Source organism: Myzus persicae, unplaced genomic scaffold (assembly GCF_001856785.1).
Source record: "Myzus persicae strain clone G006 unplaced genomic scaffold, MPER_G0061.0, whole genome shotgun sequence".
Classification (NCBI taxonomy): Eukaryota; Metazoa; Arthropoda; class Insecta; order Hemiptera; family Aphididae; genus Myzus; species Myzus persicae.
This window is the reverse complement of record NW_019104278.1, coordinates 190647-214634: the sequence shown is the minus strand read 5'-3', so window position 1 is coordinate 214634 and position 23988 is coordinate 190647. Positions and strand designations below refer to the sequence as shown.

At 27.8% G+C, this 23988-nt stretch overlaps 3 protein-coding genes across 5 annotated transcripts; 2 read left to right on the top strand and 1 right to left on the bottom strand.

Annotated features, from left to right (window-relative positions):
• The first annotated feature begins 724 nt into the window (after nucleotides 1-724).
• LOC111040830 (probable cleavage and polyadenylation specificity factor subunit 2) lies at nucleotides 725-6719 on the top strand. Its single transcript, XM_022324882.1, has 14 exons — nucleotides 725-873; nucleotides 947-1106; nucleotides 1190-1295; nucleotides 2230-2475; nucleotides 2533-2720; nucleotides 2783-2905; nucleotides 3566-3666; nucleotides 3735-3887; nucleotides 3996-4169; nucleotides 4236-4602; nucleotides 4675-4813; nucleotides 4888-4937; nucleotides 5016-5156; nucleotides 6562-6719. The coding sequence occupies exons 1-14, from the start codon at nucleotides 725-727 to the stop codon at nucleotides 6652-6654; spliced, it is 2190 nt and encodes a 729-aa protein (XP_022180574.1). The 3' UTR covers nucleotides 6655-6719.
• Nucleotides 6720-8311: 1592 nt separating this feature from the next.
• Nucleotides 8312-11587, top strand: LOC111040811 (ATP synthase mitochondrial F1 complex assembly factor 2). Of its 2 annotated transcripts, none has more exons than XM_022324840.1 (7): nucleotides 8312-8433; nucleotides 8832-8958; nucleotides 10498-10682; nucleotides 10738-10848; nucleotides 10913-11093; nucleotides 11169-11284; nucleotides 11365-11587. In XM_022324840.1, exons 2-7 carry the CDS (start codon nucleotides 8844-8846, stop codon nucleotides 11530-11532), a joined length of 876 nt encoding a protein of 291 aa, XP_022180532.1. In that variant the 5' UTR covers nucleotides 8312-8433; nucleotides 8832-8843; the 3' UTR covers nucleotides 11533-11587. The 2 variants fall into 2 exon arrangements, with proteins under 2 accessions (XP_022180532.1, XP_022180531.1); XM_022324839.1 differs by having other exon boundaries at nucleotides 8389-8647.
• Nucleotides 11588-13862: 2275 nt separating this feature from the next.
• On the bottom strand, nucleotides 13863-23155 carry LOC111040810 (CCR4-NOT transcription complex subunit 9). 2 transcript variants are annotated; one of them, XR_002605244.1, is made up of 6 exons: nucleotides 22531-23155; nucleotides 19399-19714; nucleotides 14835-15029; nucleotides 14683-14774; nucleotides 14291-14455; nucleotides 14111-14216 (listed from the first exon to the last, which is right to left on the bottom strand). XR_002605244.1 is itself a non-coding variant. In XM_022324837.1 (5 exons), exons 1-5 carry the CDS (start codon nucleotides 22659-22661, stop codon nucleotides 14039-14041), a joined length of 912 nt encoding a protein of 303 aa, XP_022180529.1. In that variant the 5' UTR covers nucleotides 22662-23147; the 3' UTR covers nucleotides 13863-14038. The 2 variants fall into 2 exon arrangements, 1 of the variants encoding a protein (XP_022180529.1); XM_022324837.1 differs by lacking the exon at nucleotides 14291-14455 and having other exon boundaries at nucleotides 13863-14216; nucleotides 22531-23147.
• Between the last annotated feature and the right edge of the window lie 833 nt (nucleotides 23156-23988).

Below are 23988 nucleotides of genomic sequence, written 5' to 3'. Positions count from 1 at the left end.
TGATGGAACTATTTGTTAATATTTGATAACAAAAATGTGTTGATAATACTTCAACGAATATGATAACGACGGGCCCAGCATCGTGGTACCCAATTGTGAATCAAGGTTGCTACCACTGCTACAATAATCCACTAATGCATAGACCTATTAATTAAATTAACTTAATTAATAGATTTATGCACTGATGACACGATAAAATAATGCTTCGAACCGTAGTAGTAAGTTGTAGACCTATTAACTATTATTAATTATTATGGTTGTCTAAATTGTCTGCATCGAACATAAGAACAAAATATTGCTGAATTGCTCCGAATGTCAAATGCTCCTAATGTCAAATGCTACGAATGCAAGTTCAACGATAGCATATAAATTGTTCTATGACAATTGGTAGATTAAACCGCCCACTCCGATAGGAACGAACTAAGATACGGAGCCGTATCGTCGCTAACTGCCGCCTGCAGTCTGCACGTCAAGCTACTATTTCGTCTTCGTATATTTCGCTATGAAGTTATTATTTAGTTTTCTGTAGATATTGAACGCAAGATCTAGAATTCACAATTCTCAAAATCTATACTATAATTATAACCACGTTTGTTTCGTGAAATACTAATTACTGATGTCACTATCCAGTATTTACTAGTCGCTATTCGTTGTCCGAAGTAGCTATTTTGAATAACTGAATTGAATTTTGAATGACAATTATACTCTTGTCGTCTTCGATAATATGACATCTATTATAAAATTTTATACCTTGTCGGGTGCGCATGATGAATCACCACCTTGCTATTTATTACAAATTGACGAGTTTAAATTCTTGTTGGACTGTGGATGGGATGAACGTTTTAGCATGGGTGTTGTGAATAAATTAAAAAGGTTGATAAAACTTCTTCTTAAACTAACGTACGAAAGAGAACTTTAACATTTAAAATATGCTATCTGTATGTAGGTACATCCATCAAATAGATGCAGTTTTACTATCCCACCCAGATCGTTTTCATCTTGGAATTTTGCCGTACCTTGTCGGCAAATGTGGTTTAAACTGCCCTGTCTATGCTACTATACCTGTTTATCAAATGGGACAAATGTTTATGTATGATTTACATCAAGTAAGGTTTTAAACTGATAGTTTTAATACATTTTATGTTGTGTGTTGAAAGTATCAAATGTAATCATGATTTTCTTTTCTCAGTCTTTGTGCAATGTGGAAGATTTTACTTTATTTAATTTAGATGATGTGGATGCTGCTTTCGATAAAGTCATACAAGTAAAATATAATCAAATTGTTTCATTAAAAGGTATGAATTTTAATAATAAAATAATATTTTAATTTATACTGATCAGCTATATGCCTCAATTCAATATATTTATTCTGTGTATTTCTTGATGAGGTCTCTGGCACGTCACCAATGGTAGCCCTAAAGGGCCTTGTCCCTCCCCCCCCCCTTGTGGTATTGTCACATGCGGTTGTATCTTTTTCTCAAGACTCATAGGGGCCTGGTCCCCTAAGAAAAATTAGTGGCTCCAAACTGGCCCCCTCAATTTTATTTTTAAATATTTTAAATATTATGGCGTTTGATTGTTTGTTATCTGGGATGAATATTATAGGTACTATGTATAATTAACAATTGTAAATCGTAGTTTAATTATAATATGGTTAGATATATTTTACAATATTTTAATTCATTTTGATTTTACCTAATTTATTAATTACATTTTTGATGCACCTATAATATAATATTTCAATATATTTTGTGGGTAACCTGGACACATTTCTACCTACTGGAAATTTGTCTCTGGATTTCTCTACTTATTTGTCATTTTACACTTATACATATTTTTTCCTACATTTTTCCATTATATGCTGTACTAGAAAAGATGTAGGTTACAGAATTAGGTAACGGTTCATTGGCATCTACGCATGTTATTTGTCTGCTGATAAAATTGTATTGACCTACCGAGAACTGCAAACACAATACATAGTGATCGATGTAGAGCATAATCAACATTAAATAGTTTTTACCTAGTCTATTTGAATGGTTTCTTAAAATACCTTTAAGTTGTACATTAAGAAATCATTCAAATAGACTATAATTCTGATCAAATATTCATATGCGTATTATAAACTATAAAGAATAAAATGTTAATATATAGTATACACCATTTAAATTATTGTAAATTGTGTATTTTGTCAGTTCAGTCAATTATATTGTTTCCCATCAATGAATTTAGGTAAAGGAATTGGTTTAAGAATAGTAGCATTGCCTGCTGGCCATATGGTTGGCGGTACAATTTGGAGAATATCTAAGGTCGGTGAAGAGGATATTGTCTATGCTGTAGATTTTAATCATAAAAAAGAAAGACATTTGAATGGCAGCGACTTAGAAAGGCTTGGAAGACCTTCATTACTGATATTGGATTGTTTTAATGCTGCATACTCACAACCCAGGCGTAGATCTCGTGATGAAGCTTTAATGAGTTAGTTCAATACTTGGTCATAATATTCATAGTTTTAAAATTATGCTTATTTTTCAGCTTGTATATTGACAACATTACGTGTCAAAGGCAATGTTTTGATGGCAATTGATACAGCCGGGCGTGTTTTAGAATTGATGCATATGCTGGACCAACTGTGGCGTAATAAAGAATCTGGTCTTGGTGTGTACTCATTAGTATTTTTAACAAATGTCAGCTACAATACTGTAGAATTTGCAAAGTCTCAAGTAAGTTTCCACTTAAATTATTTTTATTATGTTAATTTGATTTTTATAAAATACATTTTTAGATTGAGTGGATGAGTGATAAATTAATGAAAAGTTTTGAAGGTGCAAGGAATAATCCATTTTTTTTTAAGCATGTAAAACTATGTCATAACATGAATGATTTAAACAAAGTCTCTGAACCAAAAGTATGTTATTATATTTTTTTTATATTAAATAAATATTACAATAATATAACCAACGACAAAAAAGTATGAGAATATTAACAGTTTATACTAGTAGTATACTATTTTGTTTGTATTTAAAAGTCATAGTTATTTACCCAATATTTTTTTAAATACTAAACTCTGAATATTAAGAAACAAATAGGACTGTGCAAATTAATGAAAATGTTAAACCTAGTATTTTGTGTCACACTATTTTTACATTTTCAATGCTACTGAGCTATTGTTGACTGTGGTGCAAAACTTTTAAAATATAATGCGACAAGATTCAATGATAGAACGTTTTCTACTTGACATGGTAAAATTGTTTGTTATATTCATCTGCTAATTATTATAAAATCAAAATTGATTTTTTTATGATGAATATGCATTTACTTTATTTCGAAACCATATACTCTATTCAATAATTTTATCATAGTTACATTAAAACAAAATAATTAACTGTTTTTTTATATATATATAAAAGTGACTTCCCTTTAAAGCCACAAGGTATAAAAAGTATTTTTTAACAATGATTCTTTTGTATTTAAAATGGCGGATACTAGAGTTTTGTTCTAAAATATTTTTTTCTTATATCATTATTTATTAAATTATAACATTGTTATTCAATTCTTAAATATTTAGGTTGTATTAGCTAGTAATGGAGATCTTGAAAGTGGATTTTCAAGAGAAGTTTTTATTATGTGGGCTTCAAACCCAAAAAACAGTATTATTCTTGCAGACAGGTAATTTTATATTACCCACAGTATAATGTTTATGAACCAACAATGTTAATTCTTTGAACTTGTTACAGAACTGCTCCTGGTACATTAGCTCGTGATTTAATTGATGAGGGTGGCAATAGAAATATTAAACTGCTTGTCAAGAAACGTGTACCTTTAGATGACAACGAGTTGGAAGAATATAATTTAAAACATAATGAAGAAAAAATGGAAGCCAGTAAAACGTAATTTTTTATTAAGATTTAAAAATTAATATATCATTACTGTATTTTCTAGTATAAAATAGTTACTACTTACATTAAAGTATATGATAAAAACATAAATTTTATTAGCGACCCTGTAAGTTCTGATTCTGAAGATGAGCAAGAGGCTATGAGAGGCAAATATGACTTATTAGTAGATGCCGATACATTAAACTCCAAAAAATCTTCAAAAAAAGAATTTCCTCCTATGTTTCCTTATTACGAAGAAAAATCCAAATTTGACCCATATGGTGAAATTATAAAGTATGATTGTGTCTTTATTTTTAGAATAAAATTTTTTTATCTACCTATATTCATATTTAATTTTAGACAAGAAGATTTTATTAAATTTGATGCAACGCCGGGAGACAAACCAACCGTAGATGAACAAAGTAAAATAAGTGATGAAGATGAAGAAGAAGATTCATATGACCTTCCATCCAAGTGTGTGGAGTATGAACAGAACATTTATGTGGCAGCCAAAATTGTACAAATTGATTTTGAAGGTCGTTCAGACGGAGAATCAATAAAACAAATTGTACTTGCATTAAAACCTAGACGTTTGATATTAGTAAGAGGCAACCCATATAGTACTAAAGTTGTTTACAACTTTGCTAAAGTATTTATAGATGGTAAAGTTTTCACACCTAGAATTGGACAATGTTTGAACGTAACAACTGAATCTCATATATACCAAGTAAAAACAAATCTTTATTATGTGTGATTTAATTTTTTTCAACAAAAAAATTTCTTAATATGATAAATTTAGGTACGTTTAACCGATGCACTTCTTTCCAAAATTAATTTTAAAAAAGGACCAAATGGTGATCTTGCTTACATGAATGCCAAATTAAAATTGAAAAGTCGTGATAATGTTATGGAAGTTGACAATGTTGTATCTGAAAAGAGTAAATATTTGTTTTTATTTTCTTAAGTACATTAATTAGGACATTCTATTATTATTATCTTTTTGTATTCATAGTGCCAAGAATAGATGATCAAATATATACACTTGAACCTTTAGCGGAACATGTAAGTTCTTCCTACAATTATTTTTATCCTTAAAAAATAATCATTTGTGTATAATACATACAAACATTTTATTTGTAGGAAATTCAGCCACGCAAGACCGTGTTTATCAACCGTTTAAAACTTTCAGATTTTAAACAAATTTTATCCAAAAATCATATATCTTGTGAACTTTCTAAAGGTGTTTTATGGTGCTGTAATCGAACTATATGTGTTCGTAGAGTGAGTATTAAATTGTATTATGAATTAAAATATCTTCTATATTTGCTTTTTAAACATGTAAAACAATTTATAATACATTAAACAATATTTATCCATCACATTCTAATTGTACTTAATATCATTGGCGTACTCAGAAACTGTTCATGAGGGGGTGATTACCATTTATATGTATAAAAAAAATTCTTAAATGTCATGGCACAATTAATTCAAAGAAAAGTATATTTTATGCTCTAACAACATCTTTATATTAATTTGTCTTGATGATTTTGATAATTCATCAAGTACAGCGTCTGTTGAGATTTCAATAAATGAATGTTCAGCAGTTCAAAATAAAACTTAGATATTCACATTACATTTCATATTATTTTACAGTAATTATTAAAGCTCACTTACTAAGACACTTAGAAGATAAGTCTAATCATTGACTGGTTTTTAACCACATGATTCAAAGTAGATAATGATAATATTACATACTCGCACAAATATATCTTTATATCCACATTAATTCTTTGCTCGTATGCAACGGTGTAATAAAATGATTCAACACTAATTATTTTTAAGCATCAATTATTATTACCTATATTTTAAGTTGAAGTACCTTCAATGGGAGGCCTCTTCTGTCTGTTTTGTTTTATGATACCACTTAAGCTTATTGTTCAATATTGTAACAGATGGCGTAATATACAATTTTGTTAAAAAAAAAACCTTTATTAAATTGAATATTCCATAAAAGAAATCATTATACATGTATTTTATTACAGAATGAGAGACAGGGAGAAGTATCTAAACCTATTTAACTATAATTGTAAATTGTAATGCATATTAAATATTTTTTAGACATACAACATACCAAATTTGTGTTCAACAGAACTAACTTTGTTTCATTAGATTTAAAATTAGACTGAATTGATCCATTAAACTTAAGGGTAATAATATTATTTAAGGAATCTTTATTTTTTCATTGGATTTTTTGTTATTTAAATTGTAAAACTATTTTTGAGTTTTTTAAAATTGAAATATTTCGCTTTAAACTAAAATATTAATTAATTCATATATATTACCTTAAAGTTTTTAATAGGTTGCTCCATTCCTATATTTATACTAACAACATAAAATTGGTTCTGCTGAATGAAATTTTGCTGGGTTATATGTTTATAGATAGAGACTCCAGTATTGACTTCCTCTTAACAACTATAGTTTTCAAAATATTGTGAAATGAAAAATGTACTTTTTGGAAAGTTAACTGACTATGTTATATTAAGTTTTGCCGTTTTGGTAATGATATAATTCAGTTATTTTTCTTTACAAATATTTTAATTTTAAACATATTATAATGTTTCTTGAATTTTTTATATAGATTTATTATTTGATGATTATTTATTTAAATATTTTTGTTCTTTTATAGAATTCTTCAGGAAAGGTTTTGATGGAAGGAATTATTAGCCGTCAATACTATCAAATACGTAGTTTATTATACAGCCAGTTTATTATCATTTAATATAATTATCATATAAATTTAATGCTGGTAACATTGTGGTTATGATAAATTATTTTTTAAAAATCTAATAAATATATCGTACATATCGATATAATTTTTATTTTTTCCTATTTTATTAATATTAAAATGTACTATTTAATTATTTTTAAATGACAATGTATTACATTTTTACCCTATGTTTATTTTATCCATAAATGTATTTTTTTTTCTAGACTGGTCATAATATTTTATATAGTTTTATAAAAATAAATATACACTATAATAATATTATTGTACTTCATTTTTTCATAAAATAAAAGTTAAGATTAATTGTATCACTCAATAATAATGTGTTATTATTTAATATAAGTTCTGTTTGTCCTGAGTCATTTACTCTTTCTCGTAACATTCTTTCACACTTTAAAATCAAAAAGAGCTGTTACCATAGGCGTGTGCGGACGTTTGTGGCAGGGGGGCTAAGCTAATGTTAAATTTGTATCAAGGGCGTATTTAATGTAGGAAAAAAACGTAGTAATTTTTTAAGGCTTGAACAAGTTGCATTGCCGTTACCAAATTTATATCAGGTGATTGCAAATATGAACTGGTTTTCAATATTAGAGAAATTATGGGGTCAAGTATTTCTAAGACATACAATCTCAATACTTTTCATATAAGAAAGTATGCATAAACTCTTTGCTTGAATACCTGCTTGAGTGGTAGAATTAGTTATTTTATCAATAGCAATGAGAAGGGTTGTTACATTTTATGGCAGATAGCATATAAGGGTCAACCACCTTGTGGTACAGCATCACTCGCAGCTTACGGGAGGAGCCATGGCTCACCTGCCCCCCCCCCCCCGTGAGCACGCTTATGGCTGTTACATATAAAAATTTACTTATCCTATGTATTATTGTATTAATTGATAAAATGCATTATATTAATTAGTATCAAGACCATACAGCTACAGAAGAAAACACATTACTTTAAGACATGTTTATGATTGTTCATATTTAGTTAATTTTCAAGTTCATAATTTTAACGAAGTTGTATAGTATTTACATGGATTATAAAGTGAATAGCCTAAAAAAATTAAATTTAAATAAACATATAAAAATATAAAATCATTTTATTGAGTATGAAAAATGATAATTTAACAAAAGTTGAATGTTTCAAGTTTATATGGTTTATTGGTAGGTGTTTTTTAAATTACAACAATAAAAACTAAAATCTTTAAGCGTGAACATCAAACTTGGTCAACATTTAACTTCAGGCTCACTAAAAATATTTTTTAAATGACAATCAATTTTTTTTATTATTTATATAAGCAAAACGTATGTATAGAATCTTATGTTACTTCAAATCTAAAAAATACATCAACACAGTTATTTTTTATTAACTTTTTAAGTTCAAATTTGGACGAAATTACATATTAAAACCAAGAATAACGATTTTAACTATTTAAAAATCATGAGACCGGCAAAGAAATAATTAAAAATTGAAAATTATATTTAAAAATACACCCTCTAGCTAGTACTAACTACTAAGTAGTCATAGTACCTACGTTATGAATCATGAACTTTTAAAAGTATGAAATTAATGTACTTGATGTCTTGATTTGTATGTAACATAAATCCATGAACCTTATCTTTGATAATTAATTGGACAGTTGTTATCACTTATCAGTAGTTATCAATTTATCATAGACACAAAATATTTAGATAAAAATGTTATAATTTTCAGAAAATAGTATTTGTTTTCAGTACCCAACTAATTTGTTTATTAAATATTTTAGTATTGCAGGTAACTATTATCTTGTTATATCTAGGCTGTATTTTATTTTTGTCCTAGTTGAAATCCGTCGCTCTGCTCACTGTCCCGCTCTATTAAAGGCAAATACGTCTGTAACAGTTATACCTGCTGCTACATTGCAAACACTCAACACAATCCTTCATGTATTGCCATTGTGGATTTGCCACTTAAAAATGTTCTTCAGCAGTTAAATGCTAAAATTGTGGTTATTATAAAGAAATTGATAAATTATTGTTTTAGAAATAAAAAAATTGTTTAGGACTTTTTATTTTTTTAACTGTTTTAACTTTTAAATAATTAACATTTAGAATTAAAAATGATTTAATGTTAATCAAATGATCACTACTAAAACTAAATGTTATTAATTGTATCCATATTTTATCTTTCAGAATTAAAAAAAAATGTTCCAAATTGTACAGTGTTTAAGACCCATAGCAAGAAACCAAATCCAGATAAAATATAAACCACATAATTTCACAAAAATTTCATCATTTGCACGCAGGTTTTATGCCATCAGTAAGTTAAATAAATTAATATTTTTAATGTATTATTTTAATTTATTAGATACCTGATAAGTACCTAGATTTTGATTTCATATCCATCAGGAAATAAATATAAAACCAATTAACTATAGTTCCCAAATAAATTTAATTATGTATACTTTTTTATTATTGTTTATAGTGATTGCTACTTAATTTGACAATATTTTGGATAAAGCTATTTATACTTATAGTTTTAATCAATAGTTAAATTAATTGGCACATTAAATCACATTTTATTTTTAATAAATAAAAATTTTAATGAAGAAGTATGTGAAAAAGTTCCAGTATTTTTCAAAGAACTACCTACTTATTTAATATATATATAGTTATGAAAAAAAGTCCAATGGCATATTTTGCCATTTAATAATAAGTAGGTACTATAACTGTTTATGACATGTAAGTTATGTTTCATATTTGAAAATGCTACCAATATTAATTAAATATGATTGTTTACAGTGAATGATTACTATTGTTTTGTCGAAAACAAAAGATTTAGCTTTTAATTTGTCATTAAGTGTACATGGCTTAATTTTTTTTACTCCTTTCTGAATGTTTATTTTTGGAGGAAGATTTATGGTGGATGTTGTGTTTAATCTTGTAAATTCTAGAGTACATATTTTCTCTAATCATATCTTGTCAAAACGTACATAACCAAGATTCACACAATCATTACAATGCTATAAATGGAAATAAATAATTCAATTTTTTAATAATGACATTAATTATTCATATAAAATAGTTTTTCTTTTTTTCTTTATTTGGAATAAACAATCTGTACCTATGAGGCACGATGAGTACATGTGATGAGAGATACAACATATACAATTAACATTAGTACAAAATACTAACCTAAACATATATTTACATGAATACACAGGTTGTGAGAAGCCATCCATTAATGATACTCACTAAATAAAATAGTTAGGTACCAAAAGTTAATAATTTAGGCAAAAAAAGTATTTATTTTAAATTAACCATACAACTCTGATAAATGTGTCATTGCTTCCCCAATACAGAAGCAATTAAAAATTAAATTTTTTGGTTGAGATAAGTATGGATTACTAACATATTTATTACAAATTGTTGACTGCATATATACAATAATTAACAACTAAAAACTACAGATTGTGTGGATTGATAAGTATATTTTTTTAGTAGTCACTTTTCATTAGTCATCATTTTCATTTAGTTTTTAGTACAAACAAAAGTATTGGCAGTAATTTATAACTTAGTGTATTTGTAGGTTGTGCCTCTAATTAATAATCAAACATAAATCAGTAATATACCTACTTAGTTTACTTTACTTTGATATTTGAGCTGTAATTAATTTTTAGCAATATTATGCATTTACCAACTGTTGTCGAGTTTTAAATGAGTACCTATAGGTATTATGCTCTATATTATTTCTAACCTTTAAATAAACAAAATAAGGCTATTTGTTTAAGTTCAATATTTAAGTATTAATTGAATAACAAATAATGTATGTATATTAATGTATTAATTTAATTTTTAGATAAATTTTATAAAACTACTTCAATTATTGAAAATAGTGACTCTTATGGAGTATTACTTGACAGTAGCAAATTAAAAACACCATTAGGTAAAGAACTTATAATAAATAATAAGGCTTTGGCTCTTGCTGTTGCCGAAGAATGGGAAATGCAGAAAGAACATATTAAAACAGATCCTATGCATTTGGTATAATAATGTAAATTATAATGTTTCAAATGTTTTATGTTTATTTTTTTTTTAGACAAAGTTGTGTTTTTTGGCAGTTGACAATCCTAGCGATCTTTCAGAGCATGAAGTGGTACAACAAATATTGTCTTATCTGGAGACTGACACAGTCTTCTTCATTTCTGATGTAATGAACTTTTTATCATATTGAGTTCTTGCTTATTATTTTAAAATGTATACTGCTTAAATAGGCTGATAACGAGCTAGAAAAAGTATTGATGGAAAAATGGATGCCACTAATTCAAAAGTTTAATGGATATTTTGATACCAATTTAAAACCATCCAAAGGTATTTATGTTGAAAGTCTTGATGCACAAACTAAGGCCTTAGTTGAAAAATATTTTTTATCGCTTGGATTCCCTGCTCTTCATGGTATGTATAGTATATAATATATTTTTAAGCAATGTAGTATCCATAATTTGATATATATTACTTTCTTAACTTAAGGTGTTTTACATGCTGTTGAAACTTTAAAATCATTGGTACTTACTGTATGTTGCTTGCATCAAGATATTTCTGTAAAAGATGCTGTTCTATTATCTAAAATGGAAGAAGAATATCAAGTAACTTTTTAGCATAAATTAAACTTATTTATTAAAAATATCCGTTTGCTTGTAATAAAACTTTTGTGTTAAATTTATAGTGCACAAAATGGGGACGTGTGGATTGGATTAAAGATTATATAGACAACGACTCCGTAATCAGATTGTCAGCTGCTATGCTATTTATTTATTATACACTTAATCCTAAATACAAACCATTAGCCAAGCGGGATAATTACACTCAAATACAACAGTCTTTAAAACAATAACTAATAAGTCATGTATTAATAAATTGTTAAAAAATAGAGCATATTCTTATGATTATTTTGTTTTGTCTGAAAATACAAAAATAGTAAAAGCAATGAATATTCATAATTAATGGTAGAATTTGATTGTAAGTTATAAGTTATAACCTAAAAACAACATTTTACTGTTCGATTTTGTGAAAAAGTATTGTATGAATTACATTTTTAAGGTGATGTCCAACTAGAACAGCTAATTTTACATTCACTATCATTTTTAGGACGAGAGTGAATTGATCTATAATGAATTTTAAATGTAAGAATATTATCCAAGCCTCAAGTAGGCTTTTGATATTTTTATGTTGAAGGAAGTTATGAGCATTTTAAAATGATAAAAGAAAAATTAAATTAAAATGCTTATACTAACATTGAATCTTACCTTGATGAATGTATTAGTTTTACAATATTTCGTAGTTAAAAAATGTATACAATTTTTAATTTTAATACATAAAGCTCAAAAATATTTTAAGAGATCAACTTTATTCTTATAGAAACCTAATAATCTAACAAATACATCAGCACAATTTTGTGACATTTTATTTTATAGACAAGAACAAATGTTATAAAATTAGGTATTGAACAAAAAATAACAAGTTTCTTACCAATATAATATGTCTTCTATCTACTTATATAAAAATTGACCCTATCCCTTTTTCACAACACCACTTGATAACTCCTTTACTTATTTCATTCATCATTTTTTAAAATAAAAGATGGCATTGCAGAGTAGGTTTATAGGCATACATTTACTCTATAAAGTTGCAGTTCTGAGAGGAATGTGTGGTAGTGATGAAATGACAGTCTTGGTGCCAACAGTCCAGCAGAAAAGTTAGAGAAAAGTTTTTTCTATAACGAATGGCAACTATCAGATATAACTTAGTAAAAAAATTCCTGACGATTTTTTAACCATTGTCATCTAAAAGCTTAAGGTTATTAGATAGGATAACTTGAGGCTTGCAATTTTGTATAATTTAAATACAAGTAGGTATAACTTTGATACTTTAGAATTAAATTATACTTTTACGTGCACACTTTGTGCCTGAGGTCCAGTTCATGCTTACCTCATGATGTTCTACTATTAACATAATAACAGTTAGTAATATTATATATAATAAATATTACTATCTAGCGGAGTGACTACACAGCATATTTTTTATTTAGGCCAATAAATGATCATTAACAAAAATGTATAAAAATTAATTTTCAATACAAAAATGAATCATACTTTGGGTTGTCATTTAGCAGATTGTTACAGACTCAACGATTACACTAAACTTATAACTAGAAACTTAAGTACCCTTAATGCCGTAACTAAAAGTAATTTCAGGGGTCCAAATTTTTTTATATAGATACTGGACACATCATTTTTGCATTCAAAATATCTCTTGTTTATTTTGCAATAGGGCAGGCCCCTGGACCCACCCCCTAGTTACGTCATTGATTATAATAACAATACGAGTTAATGTGATTAAGATACCCGATAGCACTCAAGGATTTTACTTTGGTAAGGAGTAAACACCATACATGTTGTTTTAGAGTAAACATTTTGAGTTAAAAGATTAATTGTTATAAAAGTATCTATTTGCAAATCCTGTACCTATCTAATGGACTGAAAAAGTATCTGCAACAAATTTACAATATCGTCGGTCAATTTGAAAAAAATTTTTCATCTAGGTGTAATTAATACAGTCAAAACTCTTTGTAACGAATCTGAAGGGACCAAGAGATTTCTTTCGTTATAGAGAGTTTTCGTAATAGAGAGGGTTTAAAAAAAACAAAATTTTAATTATTTATATATAAAGGTATATACAATATACCTATATAATATTATATATCAAACACATCATTATTTTTACAAATAATGAAAGAATGTAATCGTTCTTGGAAATGTCGGCATTATTGCCGATTATTTTTATAGTTTATATACCTATGTAATAGATACGATAACACGTAAATTGTATTATGAAACATAAAATATAGTTTCGTTATTGAGTGACTAATACGTAATAGGGTATAAACTGTAGGGTTATGGAACATGTGTGTGTTTATTTGGCAGAATTTCTAGTGGGCACCCGTAGGTTTCTGCCATGCCCGGTTGGGGGATGGCAGCCTCTCTCTCCCGACACCGTGACTGCCCGGAGAGAAGTGCTGCCTGTGACCAAGGTTTGAACCAGCGACGGTGCGCGTTGCAACCAACGCGTTATCCACTTGGCCACTCTGTCCCCCTTTAATAGTTATTATTATTGTTATTGGCATTATTAGAGAGATTTAAATGTTTTTCATTAAAAAAAATAATAATAAGTCAGACTCAAGTTACTTTATTATTATTATTTAATCCCCTTCCCACCCAAGTAACAATAAAAGTCGAGAGATAAGTACATTGTCATTCGCTACTAACTAATATCAAATTGATATGGTAATCAAAAGACATATGATTTTTGTTTGAATAATTAACATTTTAAATGCTATTATATTATGGCTTGACAAGAGATGGAACACCAGGAGATACGTCAATAGGCATAACAGACTCCAAATTATTTTTCAACAATAATAACCAAGCAGCGATTGTTTGATCCCTGGCGAGACAATCAGAAAAGGTCGACATATCTTTTAATTGTTCAGGTAAACATTGTCGAAGTGCTTCACGAGCTCTGTAAAAAAATAATTTTTTTTTATGAGTTTATTTATTTATTAGGTCATAGCACGTTTAGTTACAAACACAAACCATTTTATAACCTATACAGACTGAACATATCACTACTCATCCATCTTCTTCACTGTGTAGAGCTTTATTATGTACTATAAGAGTTAGTCAATTCTCAATTTAATAGGATCTTATATTGATGACAGACTTATATTATTGAACAATAATTTAGTCACTAATTCACACCTATAGACAAATATTTTTGGGATATAATTAAGCTAACCTTTTAGGTAGGATGTATACATACTAGACATGTAAATTGATTCTTTGAAATATTATGAAAAACATAAACAATGCTCAATTATTTTACTTATTGTAATATTATATATATAATACAATGCACAGAAATATTAATTTTTGAAAAAACCTGATTCACCTATTTATGGTTTAAAAAAATATACAATTATATATACCTTGAGTTTTCTGACAAACGAACATAACATCCCACAACATGTCTCAGTAGTCTAGTAGATGGTTCTCTTTCAAGTGCCAAGACCATTTTTCCCTGAAAATTCAATTGAAAAATGATAAGAATTTTTGTTGATTTTGCAGTAAAAATACTTACAAGTATGAGAGCAACGTGAGAAAACCGATCATACGTTTGACATATGTAACTTAGACCATTGTCATCCATAAGTATTTTTTGCAGTATAAAAGTTGATAATGTTTTAGTTAATTCAAAACCTGTTTCCATAATACGTAGACACAACGGAATAATTTCAGTTGTCAGAAGGAAAGTAATAACTTCTTGTTCTTCTGTCTGAAAAATGTAAATATAATTTTCAAATTGAATATAGGTATAGTATTTTTTTAAATCCATCATTGGTATTGGTATTAGGGTATAAACCAAGTAAAGAAGATGTTTTTAGAAATATCTAATATTAATTTTAGTATGTACCTAAATACAGTGTACAGAAGGAACAGATTTTTGGACATTTTTTGTTCCTTTCGAGATCCATTTTACACAGATATGTAAATAATTAAAATTAAATTTTTTTTTTTAGTGAGTATGCTGCCAATTAGTGATCGTTATCGAATATCGAAGTTAATCGTATAATATAATAATTTGTTAAAAAAAATTATAAATATAGATGAAAAAAATGATATCCAATATTAAGTTCTTAAACTTAATAGTAAATTACAAATGTACTTGTAGGTATGTATGAGTATAACTAATAAGTTAAGTAGGTATCTAAGTATATGCCACATATCCCAAGAAACAGAGTACACTATCACTCATTGCCCTGTAAATATCTTTCAATTCTGTTTTCAGGGCATTAAACTAGACTAACGGATCATATATTCCTATGACTTAACATTTTTTTAACTCTAAAACTATATTTTGTGCATGAGCAACAAAACTTCATTTTTTTTTTTTAAATGGCAACCCTTATTTTGATTTATCAACTTGTATGGTAAACTCGAAATTGTCCTAAGTTTGAATATTTTTTCTTTCATTGTACCTACAAATTATTTCTTTCTGAACACAGAGATGCAATCAAAATTATTACTATTGGAGTAATAAATTATTTACTATTTATGTATTATTATTTTACTTTATTGTAATACAATACACATTATGAAATAACATAATTTAAACATGTATTTTCAGGAAATAAAATTCTAAATTTCTATTTTATTTTTTTTTCAACAATGCCATAGATTTTAATTTACAATTTAATTTACAGAAATAACAAACATAAACTATTCAATAAACTGTTCAAAAGTCCCTCTGTTCTGTAGAGTGCATGCCTCAAATTGACGCAAACATTCACGAGTAGTTGCTGGCAGTATTTGATTTTCATTTAAGAGGTTACGTGCAAGTGTAATTTTACTCTTCAAATCTTGAATGTTGATTAGATGATCAGTATACACAATATTTTTCAAGTATCAGCACAAAAAAAAATCAAACGGTGTAGATCAGGTGACCTAGGAGCACAGCCGTCTCTAACAAAATAATAAAGTGGGGTGAAATTCACTAATGTGCAAACTCAAAAAAATGTTCTCACATCGCTCGACAACTATCTCCTACTTACATACATAGTAATCAGTAGACATATTTTACACCATATTACACAATATTAAATATTTTATTATGTTCTCTATTTTACTATCTTTTATACATATTATTTCATCACATTTTGACTAGTATATAAGAATAAAATATTTTCAATAACAAAATTCAGAACACTGTTGCATATTGATTACACTATCATGGAATGATTGGAATGAATAATGATACAAATTACAAAATAACCAAATATTCAATAACAATATTAATTGAATAGTAAATACTATCAATACTGACTATATAATACAAGTGAAACAATTTTAGAATATTATCACTTGATCGATGTCCAGGTGAGATGAGTCAACATAAAATGTTTGCATTGCTTCTTTAAATATAAATTATAGTCGTCAGCGCACAAAAGTTTTCCATCAATTATCGTAACAGTATTATTAAAAATAATTCAATGATTATAGGAATGTGTAGGCAAATTTGTATACTGATATACCGTTATAATATTATACGTATAATATATACATTGTTAGGTACTTAAATGTTATTATAGTATTTGTGTTGGACAGTTGGCAATCTGAAAATTAACTTATATTCCTTCATATTATTATAAATTACAATATATTATTATGACATATTTGTTCTTGGTAGTATTAACAAAACTATTTAAAAACTGCAAATATAAATAATAATTTGCCAAGTGCCAACTCAAAAAATTAATGTATCAATGTACCAACTGACATAATTACACATATTGTAAGCTTGGGGAGTGGGACACCCCCTACAACCCCTCTCCGGGATGGCCTTGCCTATGAGACCATTCTACGGTCCATGTGTTGCAATCAACTTTTGACCAAATTTTACCCTCAAAAATTCTCAGACAATTTGGGTATCATGAGCAGGTGCCCTATCTTGCTGATAATAGATGTTTCTAAATGTAGCTAAAGGTAAATCATCAAGGAGTAATTGCAAATCATCACACAAAAAATCTAAGGATCTTCTTCCTGTTAAAGTTCCGTCATATATATGGGGTCCTAGAAATTTTCCGCCAATCAAAACAATCCATACATTTGTAATTATTCACACTAGAGTACAAAAATAATTCGAACAGCTCAGATGTTATCCTAAAATTTCAATTTGGGTTTAAATCCAACCACTCGACCGTACAACAGCTTTTTCGTATAACGGAACATATCAGCACTTCTTTTGAAAAGCATTGCCATACTGGTGCTGTATTTATAGATGTCTCAAAAGCGTTTGATTAAGTATGGGACGAAGGTATTTTATCCAAATTAAAATATTTTAATACACCAAAGTACTTATTTAATATTAGCAACTCCTTTTTAACAAATAAGACAATTCTCAGTTAAAATAAACAACAATTTCGCTTACCTCCTGTCTATCTCTGCTGGTGTACCTCAATGGTCCAAACTGGGACCTATACTGTTCAATATATTCATATCTGATATACCGCAGTCACCACGCACAAACATCACTCTATTCACAACTATTTACAGTGAATCCCGCAACGTTGAAGCAATAACTAACAACTTACAAGATCACTTAAATCTACTATCAAAATGGTGCAAAAGCTAGAAAATACATAGATGTAGATAGCCTTAAAGGCTAGGAATGTCTTATTATATTAATAAAAAAAAAAATACCCCAACATATTTGAAAGTTTTTAGGAACAGCCCAGTGAGGATTTTCATTTGACCCATAACAATTATTTTGCTAATTTAATATTCTATTATTAGTAAATTTACTTTCATCAGTCCACAAAATATGATTAATTAATAATGGATCACCTTCAGACGTCACCATAAACCATGAAATAAAATGTAATCTTTTTTCTGAATCTGTTATGGGTAAATGTTAGATAAAATCTGGTTTGTAAAGGTGTAGTTTGTTTTTTTAAATCCTGTAAACTAAAGTTTTGGACATACCAACATGGTCCAACGTGTCTAATGTACACACACTAAACCTTGATTTTCAATAACCTCATTAAAATTTTGATTTACACGAAGTTGTTGTTAAGCAGCATTTGTTCTATTAAATAAACCATTTTCTATCAGACTTTTCAAGTTTTTGAACATAAGTATAATGGAGGTGATACTGATCTGGATATTACTGGACGTACATTCTTGTTGCTTCTCGTGCGTTAGTGTTACACTTTCCGTACATAATTAGTAACTGAACTTTTTCATGATTATTCATGCTTAAATTTTTATTTTAACAAAATTTAAACTATAAACTTTACACGACCTATTGACCAGAACTAAGGCTTACGAACAGAAAACTTTGAAATACTAAGACCGCAATGACACATGACTCTATAATAATTATAAGTCTCGCAATACTTAATATGAAAATAGGTGCCTAATGGGATTTAGGCTCATTATTATTTTAAAAGATACCTAATTATAGTTCTGATTGAAAGAAAAAGACACACAATAAGAAATAAAATAAATGTTCAAATGTTTAAATGTCGATTTTACAACTTACGACTCTACAGAACAGAGGGTTTATTACATCAATAATAATAATTTTGATTACATTACAGTGTTCAGAAAAAAATAATACGCAAGTACAATGAAAAGAAAAAAAATATTCAAATTTATAAATTTTTTTTTTTTGTTTTACCTATAGTTTTAATATGGCCAATTTTAAATTTACAACCGAGTTTACAACACAAGTTGATACATCAAAATGTCTTGAAAAAAAAATTGATCAATCCAAAAATTATATTCAAAATAAGGGTTGCCATTTAAAACAAATTAAGTTATATTTCGCATGCGCAAAATACACTAGTTAAAAAAATGTTAAATCATAGGAATTTATGATCCATTAGTCTAGTTTTTGTATCAAAAACAGAATCAAAAGATATTTACAGGGTAATAAGTGATAAGTGTACCCTGTTCTTGGGACACACGCTATATGAAAACAAAACTCTGATAATTAAATAAGAATTTTTATTTTATTTGGAACTAAAAACAAACTTATTCATTTTCCAAAGGAATGGTAAAGGAACTAATTCTTTTTTATGAGGAACTTGCAAACACTGCCTAAATAATAAATAAACATGGTTTTTAAATAATTTAATATTTACCTTCACTAAAGCACCAATCACACCCAAACTTGTAAGTCTTAGATGTTCAAAATTACGACATTTGTTGGCATTATGTAGGAATGGATACATATAAAGAGGTATCTGGGCCTTAAGGAACTGAGAACGTGTATCAGGGTGAGCACCTACACACTGTAAGAGTGCCAGAGCATTGCAAAGGCGTGTCACTTGTTGAAGAGACATGGTCGGAGGGTTAACAAACTGATAGGTAGACACAATTTCAAACAATAATGCTGCTATAGTGCCTGTTGTATGCCAAATTATTGGTCCAAGATCATGAATAATATCACGCCTTGAGCTGAAAAATAAATAACGTAGGTATTATATTTTTGTTTTTGATGGTTATATTTTTTTAAATTTATACTTCAACTATATACCTATTTATTTTAACATTGTACACAATAGTAATATATAATAACATGAAAAATTTTTTATTGAACTAAAAACTGCATTAGAATTAATTCAAAAATGAAAATAATAATTAGGTACCTAATGTATTCTATAATAGTGAAGCAAAGTTAGAAAAATAATAATACAAGAAAATTAATGTTTAAATTAATGTAAATACAAATTTGTTTTAAGAAAAGCATTATAGGTATACAACATTAAATTAAATTAATGGATAACCTAATATTAGATTCTAAGTGGAGCAATGAATGTATTGATTTTACAAAGATGTGTTTTTATATAACTTTTTTTTTGTGTCTGTCCTCATGGTTTGGAACAGTAAAAGACCTTTGATTTTCTTCAACAGCAACATTTATGAAAGGAAAGTGAATATAGTTGATGCTTTCGGGAGGTCAACATTTTAAATTCCCAATAGTTTTCAAAAGCAACGGGAAAAACAAACAAAAAATTAAGGAAAAACAGGAATTTTTAGGCAAACCAGTTTACAAAAAAATTGATTTTAGTTTTTAGTTTAACTCTAAAAGGAATGACCGTAGATACATGCAATTTTCACTGAACATTTGTGTTAGCATTTTCTATACACCATAAAATTTTCAAAATATTTTGACTTGTGTTGAGCTATTTATAGGCATAAGAAATGTTTGATTATTATTTGTTATACTAATGTCGATAAAAAATTTTTCGCTCGGTCAAAAAACTTGTAAATGTAATACAAGGTTTCTCGTAAGTTGTTAGTACAAATTAAAAAAAAAGTTGAGCGTACATCCACAATAATTTTTTACTCTAACTTAGAATTTTGACAAAATTCGTAAAAATCAAGAAGGTTAGCAAATTATATTTAGTTAGAAATTCATAAAAATGTTTTTCTTTATATCTAAGATTTTTTTTATTTTTTTTTATTTTTACAAGATATTTACAATCTATTCATAGAACAAATAGTAAATTTGATAAGAGTAATAAGCATGAAAAATATGACGGAAGAAGCCACCCATTGATGACACTACCTATTTTGTTTCAGTTTAGTAAGGGGATTTTCTAGAATTCATGCATTTAGCAGATCACGACACCAGTTACATTTAAGACGTCTAGCGGGATTGCTAGATTTTTTATAGGTTAGAGGGTTAGGATGGTTGGTTAACCTACTGTGGAAACACTTATAATATAGTTTTGCATCGTCTTTGACCGAATTCATCCTGAGGTCTTGATGTATAGAATGATTGGAGACACAATGTGGAGCATTAAGTAGTTTCCTTAGCGCAATATTTTGAAAAGTTTGAATCTTGTTGATGTTAGATTTTTTTGCATTGCCCCAGAGCTGTATGCCATATGTCCAAATGGGCTTGATTAAAGATTTATAAATAAGAAGTTTAGTTTTAATGTTTATGTATTTATTGTTAATGCAGAAAGTTTTTAACAGGTGCAGCCATAGGTTTAAATTTTGTCTTATAGATTTAAGGTGAGGGGCCCAGGTAAGTCTGCGATCAAGTATAAGTCCTAGATATTTGACAGTGGAAGAAGTAGGAATTTGAGTGCCATATATAGATACCTCGGGGCACGAGAGAGACGAAGTGTGTATGTAGTGTTGATAGATTTTGACTGATTAATTTTAAATTGCCACTTGGTGTACCAGTCTTCCATAAGGGTTAGGTGATTCTGAAGATTGTATGAAGCTATTTCCGGATTTGAATTGATATATCGAAGATTTAAAAATTTAATACAAGATTCCTTATAAGCTTGTCTACCTTTATCAAAAAAAATGTCTACTGGAAAATCAAATTAAATTTTTATGAGAGTTTGAAGTTGAAATTTGTACAACATTGGATATTCACTCGATTTCTCTTGTAGCAATTTCCTTATTGTAATTTAATTTATCTTAATATTAATTTTATAATTTAATATATAAATTTTATAATTTAATTTATTTTCCAAGTATAATATGCATAGAAATAAGTTAAATATTCAAGAAAAATATGTAAAAATTAAGGAAAAAGAACCAAATAGGGGAAAAAGCTACAAGAAGCACAAAAAAAAATTAGAACAATTCAAAACGTATTTATACATAAGAATTATCTTTCCATCACACTCTCCTTAAAAGAAGCATATGCTACAAAATCTGAGACTAATAATAAATAATAACAACATAAAATTTCCAAGACTGACATACCGTCTTAGCTCAGAACCGTTTTTTATTTACAATGATATGATATTATTGAATTCAAATTGTATACCATCCATTACAGCAACCTCCTAGACACCTAATGTACAACAGAGAGACATCCACTTACCCGCTTTTTGTTTATTGTATTTAGCTGATTTTAATTATTTTATGCTATGTATATTTTTCAAGTAAATAAATCGTATTAAATTGATTACACAAAATGTATAAGAATTACTAATGAATTTAAAACACAACTCAAACAACTATATTTCAACAAAATAACCAAACTATATCAAATTATTGAAAGATCCCTGTAATACCTATAACATAATTTTAATTGTGTTCTGCAACAATTTAAACTTTACATGTACCTAGAGTTATCATCATAATTATTAACAGCTAGGTAAAAATACAACCTCACTAACAATCTACCAAAAAAATTGTGATTTAAAAAATGTTCAGGCTCAGTTACAGCACTACAATGTTAGAAAACACTTTGTAAGAATTTAAAAATGCACTACTTTATTAACAAAAGGTCTTCTTATTACCTGAGCTCGGAAAGAGCATTTTCTCTGGTTTCAGTGTTACATAGTTCGACAATCCATTGAAATACTTTCTCACGATCATGTGCGGCCTGGCTGAGTTGTTGAGGCATCTGAACTGAATCCAATTTGAACATTTTAAAAGATTTTATTTTCAAAATAGACGATAAATATCATAAACTGAAAATACAGGACACAAACACAAATATTTACACTGTTATGATAGGTATTAAAAATGAGAATAAAAAGAATTTAAAATAAATGAAAAATTGTGCTAATAAAGATAATTCCAATTAACAAAAAATTATAATAATATTAATAATGAACAATAATGACGAAAATAATAAGTACGAAATAGAGAACAGTAGTAAATTAAGTATGTCGACGCAATAATAGTATGTTGTATTAATTTTAAAAAAATGTCTGTTATACGATTATTTTAATGTAAAGTAGAAGAAAGTGTCTTTGTAAATAATCCGACCGGCGGACATAGACTTGCAAACAAGAAAAAAATATTGTAAACAATCACGGATGGCGAATGATGCTGCTCCCGATGTTTCCCGTGAGGCATCACCATGGAGATATTATATAAGCTGAACGATGACGAAACCATGGGAATATATATAAAAAGTGATAGCACAACGAACAGCAGACGTTTGTTATCGTTTGTTTGTACCGTTGACGACGCAAACACTGCGTATTATGCTTGGGTTATGTCACAATAACATTATTATAGTAAATAAGCCGATGTTCGAAAGGTCCTTGTCCTTGCACCCCCTCCAGGCCCGTAGACAGACCAAATTTTTGGAGGGGGGGGGAATATATAAAATGTATTAAATATTAATGCAATTTTTAATTTATTTACATTGACATCTCTTTAAATTAACACAACTATAATTTTCCATCTAAAATCCATTTGTAATAGAATATTTTGGGAATTTATAATGAAACATTTGTTTTAAAGTTACAAAACGAATAATACTAAATAATAAAAATAAAACTTATACTAAAGTTCACATAGATAATTATAATATTCATCATATTCACTGATGTTAAGTGGTTAAATTTTAAACATTTTAATATTAATTAATATTGCTTCGATTTTCTTTTCTACTGCTTGTTGAAGTTCGTTAATAATAGGTCCATGTTTAAGTTTTCTATCCGTTTAAGGAAGTTAAAAGTTTTTAACGAGTCACCTTTTTTTATAAGGAACTTAACAAGTTCCATTTTTTTCAAGGTTATGAATTAATTAATTTTATTGTGGTTTTATATTATTTTTTTCCTAAACCCATAGATTTAAATTATATTCCTTTTTTTTTATAAAATTAACTTATATAAGTTATATTACAACTGAATTAGATGATATTTGTTTTTATAATAGTACCTAAGTTACTTATATTTACTTTTTATTCTGACCGGACCGATAAATTTATTGATTTTTCAATGATGGGTAGTTTTTTATTT

What these genes read in the sequence shown, in the direction of transcription:
- LOC111040830 (XM_022324882.1), top strand. Translation starts at nt 725, where the DNA reads ATGACATCTATTATAAAATTTTATACCTTGTCGGGTGCGCATGATGAA. An exon ending in TAGAATTTGCAAAGTCTCAA is followed by an intron (nt 2,721 to 2,782) that starts GTAAGTTTCCAC and finishes ATACATTTTTAG; the next exon opens with ATTGAGTGGATGAGTGATAA. An exon ending in CAATGTTGTATCTGAAAAGA is followed by an intron (nt 4,814 to 4,887) that starts GTAAATATTTGT and finishes TTGTATTCATAG; the next exon opens with TGCCAAGAATAGATGATCAA.
- LOC111040811 (XM_022324840.1), top strand. Translation starts at nt 8,844, where the DNA reads ATGTTCCAAATTGTACAGTGTTTAAGACCCATAGCAAGAAACCAAATC. An exon ending in AAACAGATCCTATGCATTTG is followed by an intron (nt 10,683 to 10,737) that starts GTATAATAATGT and finishes TTTTTTTTTTAG; the next exon opens with ACAAAGTTGTGTTTTTTGGC. An exon ending in CAGTCTTCTTCATTTCTGAT is followed by an intron (nt 10,849 to 10,912) that starts GTAATGAACTTT and finishes CTGCTTAAATAG; the next exon opens with GCTGATAACGAGCTAGAAAA.
- LOC111040810 (XM_022324837.1), bottom strand. Translation starts at nt 22,661, where the DNA reads ATGTTCAAATTGGATTCAGTTCAGATGCCTCAACAACTCAGCCAGGCC. An exon ending in AATGCTCTTTCCGAGCTCAG is followed by an intron (nt 19,715 to 22,530) that starts GTAATAAGAAGA and finishes TTTATTTTTCAG; the next exon opens with CTCAAGGCGTGATATTATTC. An exon ending in CGTTTGTCAGAAAACTCAAG is followed by an intron (nt 14,217 to 14,682) that starts GTATATATAATT and finishes ATTTTTTTACAG; the next exon opens with AGCTCGTGAAGCACTTCGAC.